The 14,872-nt window shown below is 43.8% G+C and overlaps 1 protein-coding gene across 11 annotated transcripts in view; it reads right to left on the bottom strand.

Annotated features, from left to right (window-relative positions):
- Nucleotides 1-14,872, bottom strand: part of DIS3L2 (DIS3 like 3'-5' exoribonuclease 2) — a 345,001-nt gene that overhangs the window by 100,768 nt on the left and 229,361 nt on the right. For all 11 annotated transcript variants that reach the window (XR_011495510.1, XR_011495509.1, XM_070489410.1 and 8 more), the window contains one exon: nt 12,896-13,008. Coding sequence is in view for 9 of the 11 variants with exons in the window: in XM_070489410.1 (XP_070345511.1) it covers nt 12,896-13,008 (113 nt within the window). In the remaining 2 variants the exon portion in view is untranslated. The remainder of the gene's footprint in view (nt 1-12,895; nt 13,009-14,872) is intronic.

Genomic DNA, 14,872 nt, shown 5'->3' on the forward strand with positions numbered 1-14,872 from the left:
TTTGAGTTTGCAAATGAATGACTGACTTTTGCCCCCTAAATGAATCACCTATTTTTTCTATGTTTACTGTTTATTGCATCACCTAAAACATTCTATGAAATACATGATAAATTTCTATGTAAACATCTTTACATAAGAATTTCATAGGCAGCTAGCATTTTAAGTATAAGATAAACAGTTTTGGCTACTCTCTCCTAAAAACTATTGGCACACTCAGTGGCTGGCTCAGGGTATAAACATTCCTTAGTATCTTGTATCTTATATAGAAGATAACATTTTAATATTAACACTGCAATGGCCAGATGCCAAAGAACCTAAGTGCTTGTGAAGAACCTAAACATTAATACTTTTGGGGTAATATAATTAACTTTAATTTTTAAAGGGTATTCCTTTTAATAAACTCTCACCAGATCTTGGGGCAGAATTCAGATGGGATTCAGAGAAAACAGTCTGTATGTCCACAAAGTTTTGTAAATAGCAGATGGTATTTCTCTGTCTTTCAAAGGCAAAGGAATGAAGATGTTACAATCACATCTGTGGTTTGGCACATCATGGTCTCTCAGAAATTGGGCCTGATTTCTACAGGGGCCACTGGGAATGTGCTCCATGACACCTAGCACATGTGTCAAGTCCATAGCACAGAAGGATCCCCATGGGAGGCAGCTGGAGAGATAGGCAGCCACTCTCGATAAGCTGCTTCCTCAAATACCAGTCCTGTTATTTCAGAGGAGACCCGCCTGGTCAACAGCATAGTGGTCCACGCACATTCACTGGCTATGTCAGATCTGCCATGGCACCTGGGGAGACTCAAGGCAGGGGCGATAAGGGCAGAACACGGTGTATAACTGGAAAAGAGAAGAACGGTCTCTCCAGGAGTTGAGAAACTGCTGGCCGTCACTAGCACGGTACAAACCCTTATGCACCCCGACTCCTGGATAGCTTCCGCAGTTGTGTCCTGCCTTGCCCTCATTAGCTTCCCTACTCAGTGTGGGCCACATGGATAATTCCTTCAAAGTTCTCCAACTCCCTCATTTTCACTGTCTCAACTCTACAGACACTGCAATCAATCTTAAAATCTTCTTTTCTTGCTTTTGCAACTCCTAGCTGAGCGGTGATGGAGAAAGTCACCAGACTATGTGGAGGTTTATCTCTACAGTCTTGGCTCTTACCTCAGTGGAGGCTTGCCCATCCTTTCAGTTGTCTTTGGTTAGCTCCTTCCTCCATGCCCTCAGACTCTATTCCAAAACTTTAATATTCTCCTCAAACCTCCGACCCAACTGCCTTCTCCCCTGTTCTCAGCAGAAAACCTCAATTCTTTTTCACAGAGAAAACTGAGAACCTCAGACTCAAGCCCTCCCAAGCATACTTCCAGTCCCTTCCTTCAGCCTAACTTCCATGTGCAGCTCAGTCGCCTGATATCTCCCAAGTGCCCTCCCTGTCAGAGCCTGGCCTCTGTCTGTACTTCTGAGCCACCCCCTCCCTGCCCAAACGCTTTTCAACTAGCTATCTGTTCTGTTTGTCTCTGTTTTCCTCATAGACCTTAAATAAAGGTGGGTCTCCAACTCTTAAGAACAATAAACAATACTCTCCTGCCCAATCTAGACTCCCCCTCCCTCTGGGCCCTCCCTTTCATTCTCATTTAAGCTTCTCAAAATAGTTTCCGCTTCCTATCTTCATTCTCACTTTCCTTTCACTTCTTAACCCAATATGATATTTTTAAATTACAAAAACTATATGTTTACTGTAGAAATTTTAGGTGATAACAAACCAAAACACGAGAATGTAAAAATTTTGAGGCCTCATGCCTTAGAATGAACAATGTTAACATGTTGGTATAGAACCTCTGTCTTCTTTCCGTGCACACCTAAGTGACTATACATCAGGTAAAATGTTACATATTACAGGTGCATGCATTTTTTGAAACACAGAACTAATGGGCAGTCTGAGACTCTCCTTGCTGGACTCCTTTCCTCAGCCGGCTTAAGTGTTGGGCTCTTCACCCTCTGCGCTTCGCTTTCCTTTCTTCTCACTGTATGTTTTCCCCAAGGATCTCCTTCACTCCTGGGTTTGTACTGCCACAAATCCCATCCATACCTGCATTTCTAGTCCTGCATCTCCTTGTAACTCCAGATCCCTCTATTACGGCACCCTCCGGACACATGGATTAGAACTTCCCATGCATACTTCAAACTGTGCATGCAGAACACAAAGTTCAGCATTTTCCTCCCTGCACCTGCTCCTCTGTCTGTATTTCCTATTTCTCTTAACAGCAGCACCCTACCCCCAGTTAAATAAGCAATCAACAAAAAAACCACACACACACATACTCCTCTCCCACAGAACACACCTGGGTGTTACCTTGTGACTTCTCTGCCCTCTTCTCCCTGCTACATCCAATCTGTTCCTGAGTCCCATAGGTTTTACATTCCAGATCTCTCTCGAATGAGTCTTTTCTTCTCCATCTTCCACTGTTCACCTTTGTGTCTCTTGGGATATATTCTAATAGTCTCCTAAACCAGTAGTGGAATTCAGGAGTGGAAATTATTCTGGATAAGAATTCCTTATTCTTCTCTAGACTTCTGCATCTTCTTGCTAAGTTCAACCCAAGGATAATCTGTAATCTCATTTACATTAGGACACAGTGCCTTTACCTTCCCCAGTAGATGACAGGCTGAATTCGGTAATTTGATTTTTGCTTGTCCTGCTAATGAGGGAGGGTCCAAACACCTTCACTGGGGCCAAGAGGTCTTCAGTAAAGCCTGGATCCTCTGTGTTCAGTGACCAAGAGCTCTCAAGGAGAAGCTGGTAGAGGGCCTCCAAAGCTTATTTCCCAGGAGGTAGCAAAGATAACAGTGGGAAGCTAACTTCTCCCATTTGCCTAGCTTCACTCTGCATTGTGTGATATGGATTGCTGGATTGAGAGGGGATGCAATTTGGGGGTGAATGTGAAATGCTCCTAGTTCAGGATCTCCATTTCGGTACCAGGCTGAAGACATCTATTGTTCTATTTCTCCTGGGGTCCAGTTGGACACCTCCACATTGGTAAACTCTCTTAAGATTCTGTGAGCAGAGATTCCCATCTGTTTTGGGTGGTTACTCAAACCCTCAAGGGGCCACGACTGAGGGCAAGGGCTCTGGTACTGATAACAATTTCGCTGCCTCTAGCCTCACTATTCGTCAACCACACGGTTGCTAAGGTGATTTCTATCTTAGTCAAAGGAGACCATGTCACTTCTCTACCTCCCCTCACGATGAAGTGCAAGTTCTTTAGCCTACCACTCCAGGCCTCTCTTTGTATCTTCATCTCTTGGCACCCCCTGCAACTTATGCCCCAGCAATTCCAAACTACATACTGTTCCTTGAATGTTCCATGCTTTTCCTAGCTGCTGTCTGGAATGTCCTCCCCACCCACTTTTGCCTAGCTAGAAATTTTCTACTCAAAATGTGAAACACGTCTCAAAAACCAATTGCTTTGTGAAGCCTTCTTGGCTCTTGTAGAAGCTCCTCTCCTACCACCACCACAGGCAGATACAACTTCTCTCCCCTCTGTAATACTTGCTCACCTTGGGAGCACTTTTGTTACCGCAGGGAGCCCAGTGTATTGTAACTGTTTGTTATATGCCCGCCTCCTCTGACTTCCCCAGGGCAAGATCAGCATCTCTCTCATCTTTATATATCTGGCACCTGGCACACAGCTGGTACTCAATAAATGCTAACTGGATGAAGACTGATAGCACTTTAGGTAGCAGAAAAGGAAAGAGCCATAGAGTCCTAAGTCCTCTTAAGCACGTTTCAGGGCCAGGATCAAAGTTGGGTCAGGTCAGACCTTAAAAGTTGGTCATGGAAAAAAGGGACACTGATGACGGGACACCAACTTTCTAAGCATTCTGGACTAGCACTTGGGAGAGTTGAGAGAAATTGATCATTTAGGTAAATACACCACTGCCCAAGGCAGCTGGATGGGGGTACCAACAAGACCATAAAATCTTATATTAGCCTCAGAGAGCAGAAACATCTGCTAAAGCCACAGTGGGCAGGCTGGCCAAGTTCAGCAACGGGTTAGCCAGGACAGCCCTGTGACCAACAGAAAGGGCCACAGAGGGGAAGAATCCATCATCTAGGCAAGGAGGAACAGGAGGACTAGCAGTGACAGGGGCGCTACAATAGCTCGAGGGGGCCAGATGTCAACAACCCATTGTCGGTCCTCTAGTACCAGGACGGCCCTCAGGTGCCCAGGCCTTTGCTGCCTCCCAAACCTCCCTCAAACCCTTAGTGCCCATTGGCTGTCTGAGCCTGAGAACTTGGTGAGGTTTTCTCCTATTCTCTGAGGATTTTGAGTTTTAACAGTAAGGTACACTCAGCTAGCTCCCCACTCACACACTGAAGCAACTTAAAGGAAAGAGATAATTCATTTTCCAGCCAACATCTCTGTTTAAAGAGTTTTCTTTTTCATATCAACACTTCCATGAATTCCAAATTTGATCAACTCTTTGCTACACAGTTTGACATTAACAAAACATCAACACTGACAACCTGCTGGGGTCAGAAAGGAACATCTTAAAACTCTTTGGACTCCACATTAAGACAGGCTTCCAATCCCAATCTTTGATCTCTATTATAAAGCAGTACCAATAAAATATCGTAGAGATTTATGGGTGAACTTTCATTTGAGCTGTTTCACACCTAAAATAACACGAGTACTTGGGCCAATAGGCAGAAAATTTAGGTTTAGGTTTCAACTGTCTAGGTTTTCTTTTACTTTTAAAACTTAATTCACTTATTTTTAAAAATTAAATTTTACAATTATATTGTATTTCCCTCTCAGAGAAGACAGTTGGGAGACATTAACTAGGTAGATGTCAGGGCCTTCTGAGAAGGACAAGCCTAAGTTCAGGTAGACAGCTGTCCTCTATTAACAGATATCTACCTTTTATCAAAAAGAAAGAGCATTTTTTCATGAGATTTTAAAGAACAATATTTAAATTTATCTTTCCTCTTGAGTATACCCTATTGTTAACAAGAGTAAACAAATATTACCGTGAGTAAAATCCCAACAAAAAGAATTTCATTTAAAAGACAGTAAGATGACACTGGACAGTAAGATGGTATTTGGACCCAAGATCTGTTTCATTGTTACTGTCCTAATCTATGGGATAATTCTCCAGATCAAGCTTAGATTGTGATTCTGACACCAGTTACTTACAGGTCAGTAGCACTGAATGAAAAGAAATCAGTGCCACATTCCCTATAGATGGGAAATCAGCCGGCAACCCCACCCCCATCCCCCAACACACACACTCCTTCCCCCACCTGATGAAGTTAGGAGAAATGATTCTGCCAAATGAGAAAGCAGAGAATCTGGAGCAGGAGGAAAGCAGCGCGTCCAGCTTTTAAGAAGACCTTTATAGGCAAAGTAAAGTGAAAACAGCAGAAAAGTTCCTGGACACGGTCGTTTAAGAAACAAAAATGAGTAGGAAGAAAGGTCACAGCAGTGGTTCAAAGGAATCAGAATGCACAGCTGCTGCTGTCCAAGGTTGTGGGCCGGCGCCACTTGCTCCTGCCAAGTTGGGGGCAGCACCAGGCAGCAGAAGCCCGCAGCCACTCAGAGCACAAGGGCCCTTCCTCCACCCACCTCCCCATTTTCAGAGGTTAGGAGCAGACCCCCAACTCTGTAGTCCCAAATAAAAATTCTAGAACTGCGACAATCATGAAACCCCAAAGTAACGAGAACAGAAAAGGAAACATGCTTAGTTATTTAATCCAATTTTATTTTTTCATTTTCTGGTTATACATGGAAACATAATTCCTGGTTATAAAAGGAGAATGCAGCAGCTAGATAAGAGAAAGCCACCTGCTTAGAAGAAGAATCTCTAATTGTGTCTAAAATTCTTAAATACTCAAATCTGAAGAGCAGAGTTAAACTTTTCTATAAGAATATTTCACTTCATGTGGTCTTTAAAGTTGAAGAGATTGCTACTCCTATTCTCTTTCCATCATAACATTATAGTTTTTGTAGATAAAAGGGATTTTGGAATCTCATCTTCTTTCCCTAAGAGGCCCTGCGCCAGGCAAAGGCTGGGTTTGGCCGACTGCATTTTCAGGCTAGAGGTGTGGATGGCATGTTTCCAACCTGAGGTTACAGTGAGTATCATCAGTGTACAAATATCAGAGCGGTGTTCTCAGGAGGGCCAAGCTATGAGTGAGGTTCCTGGATTTTGATGTGGTTCCCTTGCCTGAGTAGGCTGGATATACATACTAAAATAAGCCAGAGTGGAGTGGAAGTCACCCCTCAAAAAGCTTCAAAATTAAAAAAAATTATTTTATATATATATAGATACACACACACACGCAAAAACAAGTGCACAAGTCATAAAGGAAAAGTTGTATGCATTTTCATGAACTGAACACTGTTATCAGTGCCCAGATGGAGAACCATCAGAAGTCCCTCCACCACTTGGGCCCTTTTCACCCAAGGGTGACTACTATCCTAACTTCTATTAGTTTTGCCTGTTTTTCAACTTTATTTAAGTGGACTCATACAGTGTAGAGTCCTGTGTCTGGCTTCTTTCATCATTAAGTTTGAGTGTGGAGTGGTCAGTTCTTCATTCTCATCGGTGTATAGCTTCCACTATGTGAATATATCACAATTTACTCATTTATGCTACAGGTGATGGGTACTGTGTAGTTTCTAGTGTTTTGGCTACTTTGAATAGTGCTGCAACGAGCATTCTTACACATTCTTTTTGTAATATATGTATCCATTTCTGCTGGGTATATACCTAGAAGCAGAACTGCTGGACCACAAGGTATGTACACATTCAACTTTGAAAGATACTTAGTCCGTCTGGGTTACTCTAACAAAAATACCGCAGCCTGGGTGGCTTAAACAACACACAATTATTTCTCACTGTTCTGGAGGCTGGGAAATCCAAGATGAAGGTGATGGCAGATTCAGTGTCTAGCATTTCCTGGTTCATAGAGGGCATCTTCCTGCTGTGCCCTCACATGGTGGTGAGAGTACTCTCTGGGGTCTCTTTTATAAGGGTACTAATCCCATTCATGGGGGCTCCACCTTTCATAACCTAATCATCTTCCAACGGCCCCACCTCTATCACATTGGAGATTAGGATTTCAACACACAAATTTTCGGGAGACACAAACATTCAGGCCATAACACTGTCAAACAGTTTTCCAAAGTGGTTGTACCAATTTGCCTTTCCTAGTAAAGCAAATGCCAATTTGCTGTGGCAATTCCAGATGTCACAAGCTAGAAGACACTTGGGCTCCCTATCTCAGGTGGTCCAAGTAAATGCTAGTAAGCTAGATACAGTATAGCGGTGCAGACGAAGTTGGCAGGCACCCACAGAGGGGGAGGTGAAGTTGGAGGCCATGGATTCAATGACCTTTGGCGCTTCCAAAGGTCCAGGGTATTGGTACCAACAGATGGTGTGTACGTACTTGGAGGAGAGTCAAACAGCATCTTCTATATGAATGACTTGTGAGATCCAGGCTTGACTGGTATATTCCTCATTCCCACCTGTGGCCTGCCAGAAAATGCAGCATCCTCCTAGATAACTCATGGCTCTTTATGTATTAGCTAGCTACCCCATGGCTGGGGGAGCTCAGAAATTAAAGCTACAATTACTATGAATGGGGATATTAAAGAAAGGAGTGAAGAAAACTGTGGACAAGGAATGTTGTTAGTAGGAAGGGGTGTAACACCAACAATAATTCTTCTGGTCCCAGGTTATTGGTCTTGTCTGGTTGGGAAGGTCATGTGGATATGAACTTGAAAAATGTCGAACAGACCCTCCAAAAATACAAACACAAACTGAAGGCCAGCACTGCAGAGCTGTGCTCCAGGGGATCCGTTCACATAGAGAACAATGGAATGGTGATGGCCCTGGTTTCATGGCCATGGGACAGGAGGTCAGGGAGGAAGCCTCATGTGCTGGTGTTAGCAATATTTGTAGGACATAAATTTGTGCAGCATTCCCTCATGTCCTTTATCTGCCCATCGCTTGAGCACAGGTGTCATAGACATTGTGAGGGATGAGGGTCAAACAGAAGTTCTTAAACACTAAATTTAGGTTTGAAGAGGCCAGATAGCAACAGTGTTGCTCTGACACAAGCAAAGCCTTTGGAGTGGAACATCCTCTGCTCAGATGAGGACACAGCTAGCCATTCTCACTGAGTGGTCCCTGAAGGTTCTGGATCTTTTAGGTACCTCAGCGCAGACTGGGCACCTATTGCTCATGACACACTGTTAATTATAACTGGGTTTAGATGATCATGCAGCTTCTGACTCAGAATTTTACAGCTCTAATCGACTCCACTGCTCTCCCTGGCAGTTACTCTCATTCCTAAGATGGCAGAAAACACCTACATGGTGGTTCTGATCACCTTGCATAAACAGCAGGCAAAGCTGAACCCGTGAAGAAACCAGACATTCAATTCCCCCATAGCAGGTAGAGCCCCAGGGTTTTGTTTAAATGTTCTCGGTTGCAGTAACCCAGAGAGTACTGTTATGGGGCAGGCGAGAGGAGTGCTAGGCTTCCCTAGGGAGGGCCTCCATGGATTGAGAGATGACAGCTCTGGCTCCCATTTGGGACAACGCGCATCCGTGCTAGCACCCTCTGGAGTGGGAGTAGAGGATGTCACACGGCACCCTCCACCATGGGGTTGAAGACATGACTGTCAGCTGTTGGCTGAGCTGTATGAGGGGAGCCAAATTTGGGCCAAAGGCAACAGGATCTCCAGCCCCTAAATGACATGGCTGTATTCAAGGCTTAGAACAGTCTCTTCTTTTCCCTGCCCCTGAAAAAATTTTTTTAATAGATTTTATTTTTTAGAGCAGTTTTAGGTTCACAGCAAAACTGAGCTGAAGGCACAGAGATTTCCCATTTATCCCCTGCCCCGCACATGCAGAGCCTCTCTCACATTTCAACATCCCCACTAGAGTGGCACATTTGTCATGACTGATGAAACTGCACTGATAGTTCATTATCACCCAAAGCCCACAGTGTACATTAGGGTTCACTCTTGGTGTTGTCCATTCTGTGGATTTGGACAAATGCACAATGACAGAGTAGTTTCACTCCCTAAAAATCCTCTATGCTCCACCTATTCATTCCTCCCTTTCCGCTAACCCCTGCAACCACTGGTCCTTTTGCTGTCTCCAGAGTTTTGCCTTTTCTAGAATGTCATATAGTTGGAATCATACAGTATGTAGCCTTTGAAGATTGGCTTCTTTCACTTAGTGATATGCACTGAAGGTTCCTCCATGTCTTTTCACAGCTTGATAGTTCATTTCTTTTTAACGTCAAATAATATTCCATTGTTTGGATGTACCAGTTTACCCATTCATCTACTGAAGGACATCCTGGTTGCTTCCAAATTTTGGCAAATAAGAATAAAGCTGCTATCAACATTTGTGTGCAGATTTTTGTGTGGACGTAAATTTTCAACTCCTTTGTGTAAATACCAAGGAATGTGATTGTTGAATCATATGGTAAAATATGTTTAGTTTTAGGAGAAACTGACAAACTGTTTTCCAAAGTGGCTGTAACCATTTTGCATTCTCACCAGCAATGCAGGAAAGGTCCCTGTTGCTCCACAATCTCGCCGGCAGTCAAGGTTGTCAGAGTTTGGGATTTTGGCCATTCTAATAGGGGTGGTGTGGTATCACATTGTTATTTTAATTTACACTTCCCTAAGGACATGATGTGGAGCCATTTTTTCATATGCTTATTTGCCATCTGTATATCTTTCTTCGGTGAAGTGTCTGTTAAGATCTTTGGCCCATTCTTAACTGGGTTGTTCATTTTCTCATTGTTGAGTTTTAAGAGTTCTTTGTATATTTTGTCTAACAGTCCTTTATCAGATATGTCTTTTGCAAAGACTTTCTCCCAGTCTATGGCTTGTCTTTTCAGTCTCTTGACAGTGTCTTTTGCAGAGCAGAAATTTTTAATTTTAATTAAGTGCAGCTTATCAGTTCTTTCTTTCACAGATCATGCATTTGGTATAGTAAAAAAGTCATTGCCAAACCAAGGGCATCTAGATTTTCTCCAATGTTATCTTCTAGGAATTTTATAGTTTTGCATTTGACATTTAGGTCTATGGTCCATTTTGAGTTAATTTTCATCTATTCCCTTTGGAGAGGTTAGTTACTGGGATAGACACGTTGGAAATACGAGAGGAATTCTCAGTAATACTTGGAAAATACCAGAAGTCCTAGGAACTTTTGGATTGTCCCGGAGGACTTCTTTTCCAGAACTGCCAATACCTTTGTGGGCATCATGTAGGCACTTTGCTAGAAGTGGAGTCCAGGGATTCTAGAACATACCCTTCTTGAGGCTGCCATGAAGAGTGCTGTTATAAGTGATCCAGGACCATGTGCGTAAGGTGGGGGAGTATTGGGTCTGTACAAGGTTGAGTTGGGGAAACGAATGATGATTCCATTGTGTGACGACCTTTCTGTTCAGAGTTCTGTGCTTTCATTAAACTAGCAGATGGCTGAGGCACTTAAAGGCCAAATAACATTACGGTTTATTGGACCTGGCAGAGGTATATCTGGAAGTCTATCATCCACATATCACATATGCTGCCAGGTATAGATGAGGTGTCCTAATCCTGTGCATCAGAGCACAGCTATGGAAGACCTTAGGTCTGTAGGAACCTTAGATGATAGCTATATTGAAGTTGTAGCAGTCCTGGCAGAAGTGGCTCCAAAGGAAAGAGGGAGAGTCTAAGAAGCTCCTGACACAAGTTAATGTTTCTATTTGTTGACAGCCTTGGTTTCAAACTTGAAAAGAAAGTATACTCTAATAGCTGGGTGGACTTATAAGCTTTGGGCCCCAGGCCAATTATGCATTTGGAATGTGGGCACAGTTCCTCTGTCTCTGTGTCTGAATACACTCCTGACAGATGATATATTTTGGGTAATGGTGTGATGGGGAGGTAGTGGGTATAGTGGTGGTGCCACAAGGTCATCCAGCAGAAGTGACACGAAGTAGTCAATGACAGTTTTCAGATCTCTGGCAAGGAGAAAAACAGAACCCAGGAGAACACTGGCTTTTAAAAAGATCCACCACCACCTTTAGCATTGCCAGATGACATTCATCCTTCCCTGTGGCCAAGGCCCTATCATGGTAAGAACATGGGGTCGGGTTCCTGGGACCTTAGGGTTGGAGCATCTTCAGGTGAGCAGCACATGGACCCCTAGTGGTCTGCCCTGCCAGGGTTTAGACAGCATGTCCACAAAAGGGCCAACCCATTCTAGGGAACAGCAGGAAGTGAGGGTTCAGGTAGCCAGGAGCACGGGTTTCTCAAGCCCTAGTTTTGAAGGAATGGTAGGGAAGACATGTCAGTGATAACTAGGAGAAGGAGAATGCTGTCCTGCAAATGTTCTCAGTGCTTATGCCAAGATCTGTAGGTTCCTAAAGGTCAGGGGCTCAGAACACTGTCTTTCCAGGGCCTCTCCAGGATCCCTGCGCTGGTGATTTTCTCAAACCTATAGGTTAGCACAGAAAAACTTCTATCTGGAGCAGGCAGCAGGGTGAATTTCCTCAGGAGTCAAGAGAGGTGGTAGCCTGAACCACAAGGGCCTACCAGGACATGCTTCTTGCAAGGGCAGTGCTCAGAGCTTGGCTTTTCCTTCTGCTAGCTGTATGGGCACGCAGGCATGCTGGCAGTGGGAGCTACCAACCAGATTAGGCAGTGGAGGGAGACGGGGCAACTGTATCCTTTCCCTAGGTGATGACATTTGGAAGGTCCCAGAATGGAGCAGGTTTGGCACCAGGTAAAAGGTTTCCAGCCCCCTAATACCACAGTATGTGTGGGTGGGGAGTGAGGATATACCTCTCACCTTAGTGCATCAAAGAGCAAATACCAGAAGTCACATCCTGGGGCATGGGAGGAGGGAAGGTTCAAGCTAGTGCAAGTAGTAATTCCAAAGTGGACCACTGGATTCTAGGAAGCTAGGGAGGAAGCACAAGTCATGACACGGCCAAAGAAGTAAGATGAGCCAAATAGGGAGACGAACAGTGTCAAAAGGAGGAGAGAGAAACCTGGAAGAATTCACAGGCTCCAGTGAGGGGAGCGGAAATAACTCACATATGGTCTTTAATTCACACTGTCCCCAGGGCCTAGGGCAGTCCAGGTAGATAACTGGTGTTCATTAAATACTTGTTAAAGGACGTCTATAGAGATGCACTGACTTAGCAGGAGTGGAATCAGGAATAGGAGGAGAAGCCCAGGCTCCCCCTCAGCTCCCTTTGCTTTTCCATTTCTGAGACTCTAGGTTACCCTGTAAAGGGCAGGTCAGGAGCAGATTAGCCCCCACCCTCTAGAACAGGGGTCGAAACTTTTTTTTAAAAGGCCAATAGAAAATGTGCATTCCATCCTGTGGTAGTGTGACAGCGCCAGAGACATTATATAAATGAACGGGTGTGACTGTGTTGCAATAAAACTTTATAAAAACTGTGGCTGGTGTGGGCTGTTTGCTGAGTACTGGCTTGGAGCAACAATTTGAAAGCAGTTATTTTTCCTCATTTCTTTCTGAAGCTGACTACTTGTCTGAGTTACTCCTGTGGCAGGGCCAGTCCGAAGGCCTGAGAGGAATACCTGTGTCTTGCCTTGGCATCTCTTCAGTTTGGTTCCTCTTGAACACATAAGGGCATAACAGGAAAACACAATAACAGAGGACAATCACTTTTCCAGGGAAAACCTTTTCTTTTTTCTTAAGACCTTATTAGATGTGAGAAAAGATGTTTAGAGAAGGTTGCCATTCGTCATGGTTTTTCTTTTTTTAAGAAAAGAGAAACAAACAAAAAACAGAAAGAAGACTAAACAGAAGCACATTTTTCAATCCAAGAAACTAGAGACTGATTTTTACCTTCTGAACCAAGTAGACACTTGTAGCTCTCTCAGCAGCCACTTTATCCAAATCAGATCCCTCAGGAACAAAGTAACTCACGTCAGCGATGTGAACTCCCACTTCAAAGTTGCCTGTGAATGCACAAGGAGATTGATGAGCCTGGTAAGCACAGCAAGGCAATCTCTCCCAGAATCCTTCCTGAGAATGCAGGTTACTCCCAGAGGCCACAGGACTTGAAGCCACTAATCCCAGTCGCTGGGCACCCTACCTACCCCCGTGACTGGCACTATCGTTACTTTCCTCATTGTATACCAACAAATGAGATTTTTATCCTAAATAAACAACCATTTTTATAAGATGTCTCCCATTTCTAAAGGCTTCTTGTCTTTGAGTAAACATCAGTAGATGTGCAGAAGAAGACTCATTTTGGATGATGAACAAACCCTTTCAAGTCACTAGAAGTGAGTTAATCCCAAATCCTGCAGATCCTACCTCTGAAACTCTGCCCTTCCTGTCCATTCTGGCCACAGCCTTTATTTAGCACCACAGCTGGGCTCCTTACCTTTATTCTGTCCTCTCTTACCCAGCCCTCCACAGTGTTGCTAGTAATCTTCTCAACCATGGATCTGGTGATGTGTGTTATTCATGTCCTTGCATGGTCTCATCCCAATCTACCCACCAGCCTTATGGCTGCATCCTCCGCATGCTCTGTGTGCAACTGTCATGGGAAACCTATTTCTATTCCCAGAGTGTATCTTACCTCATCCCATTCAGAGGCTTGCTTGGCTCATGCTTTTCTTACACATGGGATAATCTCAACAGGATCTGCCCATCAAAATCCTCCTTACCTTATAAGGGTCCACTGAAAGAGAATCCCAGAACAAGAAGAGATTCTCTGCCCTCTGTTTCCTCCCCTTCACTCTTAAAGCACCTAATCCGTAACTGAAAATGCGTACTATGGTCTTCTCTTCAGAGCTCTCATCACTACTAGGATACTACAGCATATCTTCATTGGCTTATGTGCTTACTGTCTGCCTCACTCCCTACAGTGTATGCTCCAGCATGGCAGAGCCTTCTGTGTAAAGTTCACTATCATAGACCCAGTGCCTAGAAGAATGCCTGACACACAGTCGGCATTCAAAAAATACTTGTTGAATGAATGAATCAATAATTGGTTTCTTTGCCTGTTGTCTTTTCCCTTGTGGTAAAAGACCTACTTTTTTCCCTTTTAGAATTGCCCTTTCCCTTCCTGGTGGAGCTGTTTTTACCAGGCCCTGCCTTCCCTACCAGTTCTGGTAGAGAGATGGTCAGATGACGCAGGCTGGTAGAATTGCACCTTAAGTGGGGCTGGGGGACTAGTTAGGTTATAAACTTAAGATTTGCTCTTGAACATCCATAAATCATCTATCAAATATAGTACATGTGATTATACACATATATGTGAAAATGTACAAAATAACCAAAATATAAAAAAGAGCACACATGTAAAATAAGTATACAAAGAGAGCATCATGGGCAGACAGCAGCACACTGATGATATAAGCACAAAGGAGAATTTGCTTAAATTTAAATATATGCTTGATGTAATTCCACTATACTCCATCCCTATTCATAACCACTGGTCTAGGCATAGGCATGTGACCCAAGTAGATTTATTCTGAGTCTGTTTTCAGGGATTGATATGGACTTCAGGAAAGAGGGTCTCTCCCCCAGCCACGACCCTAGACAGTAAGGACCACTGTAAGTCTGGAGCTGGCAAGAAACATCTTTACCACATAACCATGCCAATAGAAATAACAGGTCTAAGAAACAAAGGGGGACTCACAATGACCTCATTTGAACTTGAAACTAGACTACTTGTGGACTTGGCAGTTCATGAGTCAATCAATTCCCTTTCGGTTCTGACTCACTGAAAGAATCCTGACTGATACCCAAGTTGACTCAGAAGAGTTCACTAACATACATACCCCTACTTGCTCCTCTGGTTACCTGGAT

The sequence above is a fragment of the Equus asinus genome, chromosome 19 (assembly GCF_041296235.1).
Source record: "Equus asinus isolate D_3611 breed Donkey chromosome 19, EquAss-T2T_v2, whole genome shotgun sequence".
NCBI lineage: Eukaryota > Metazoa > Chordata > Mammalia > Perissodactyla > Equidae > Equus > Equus asinus.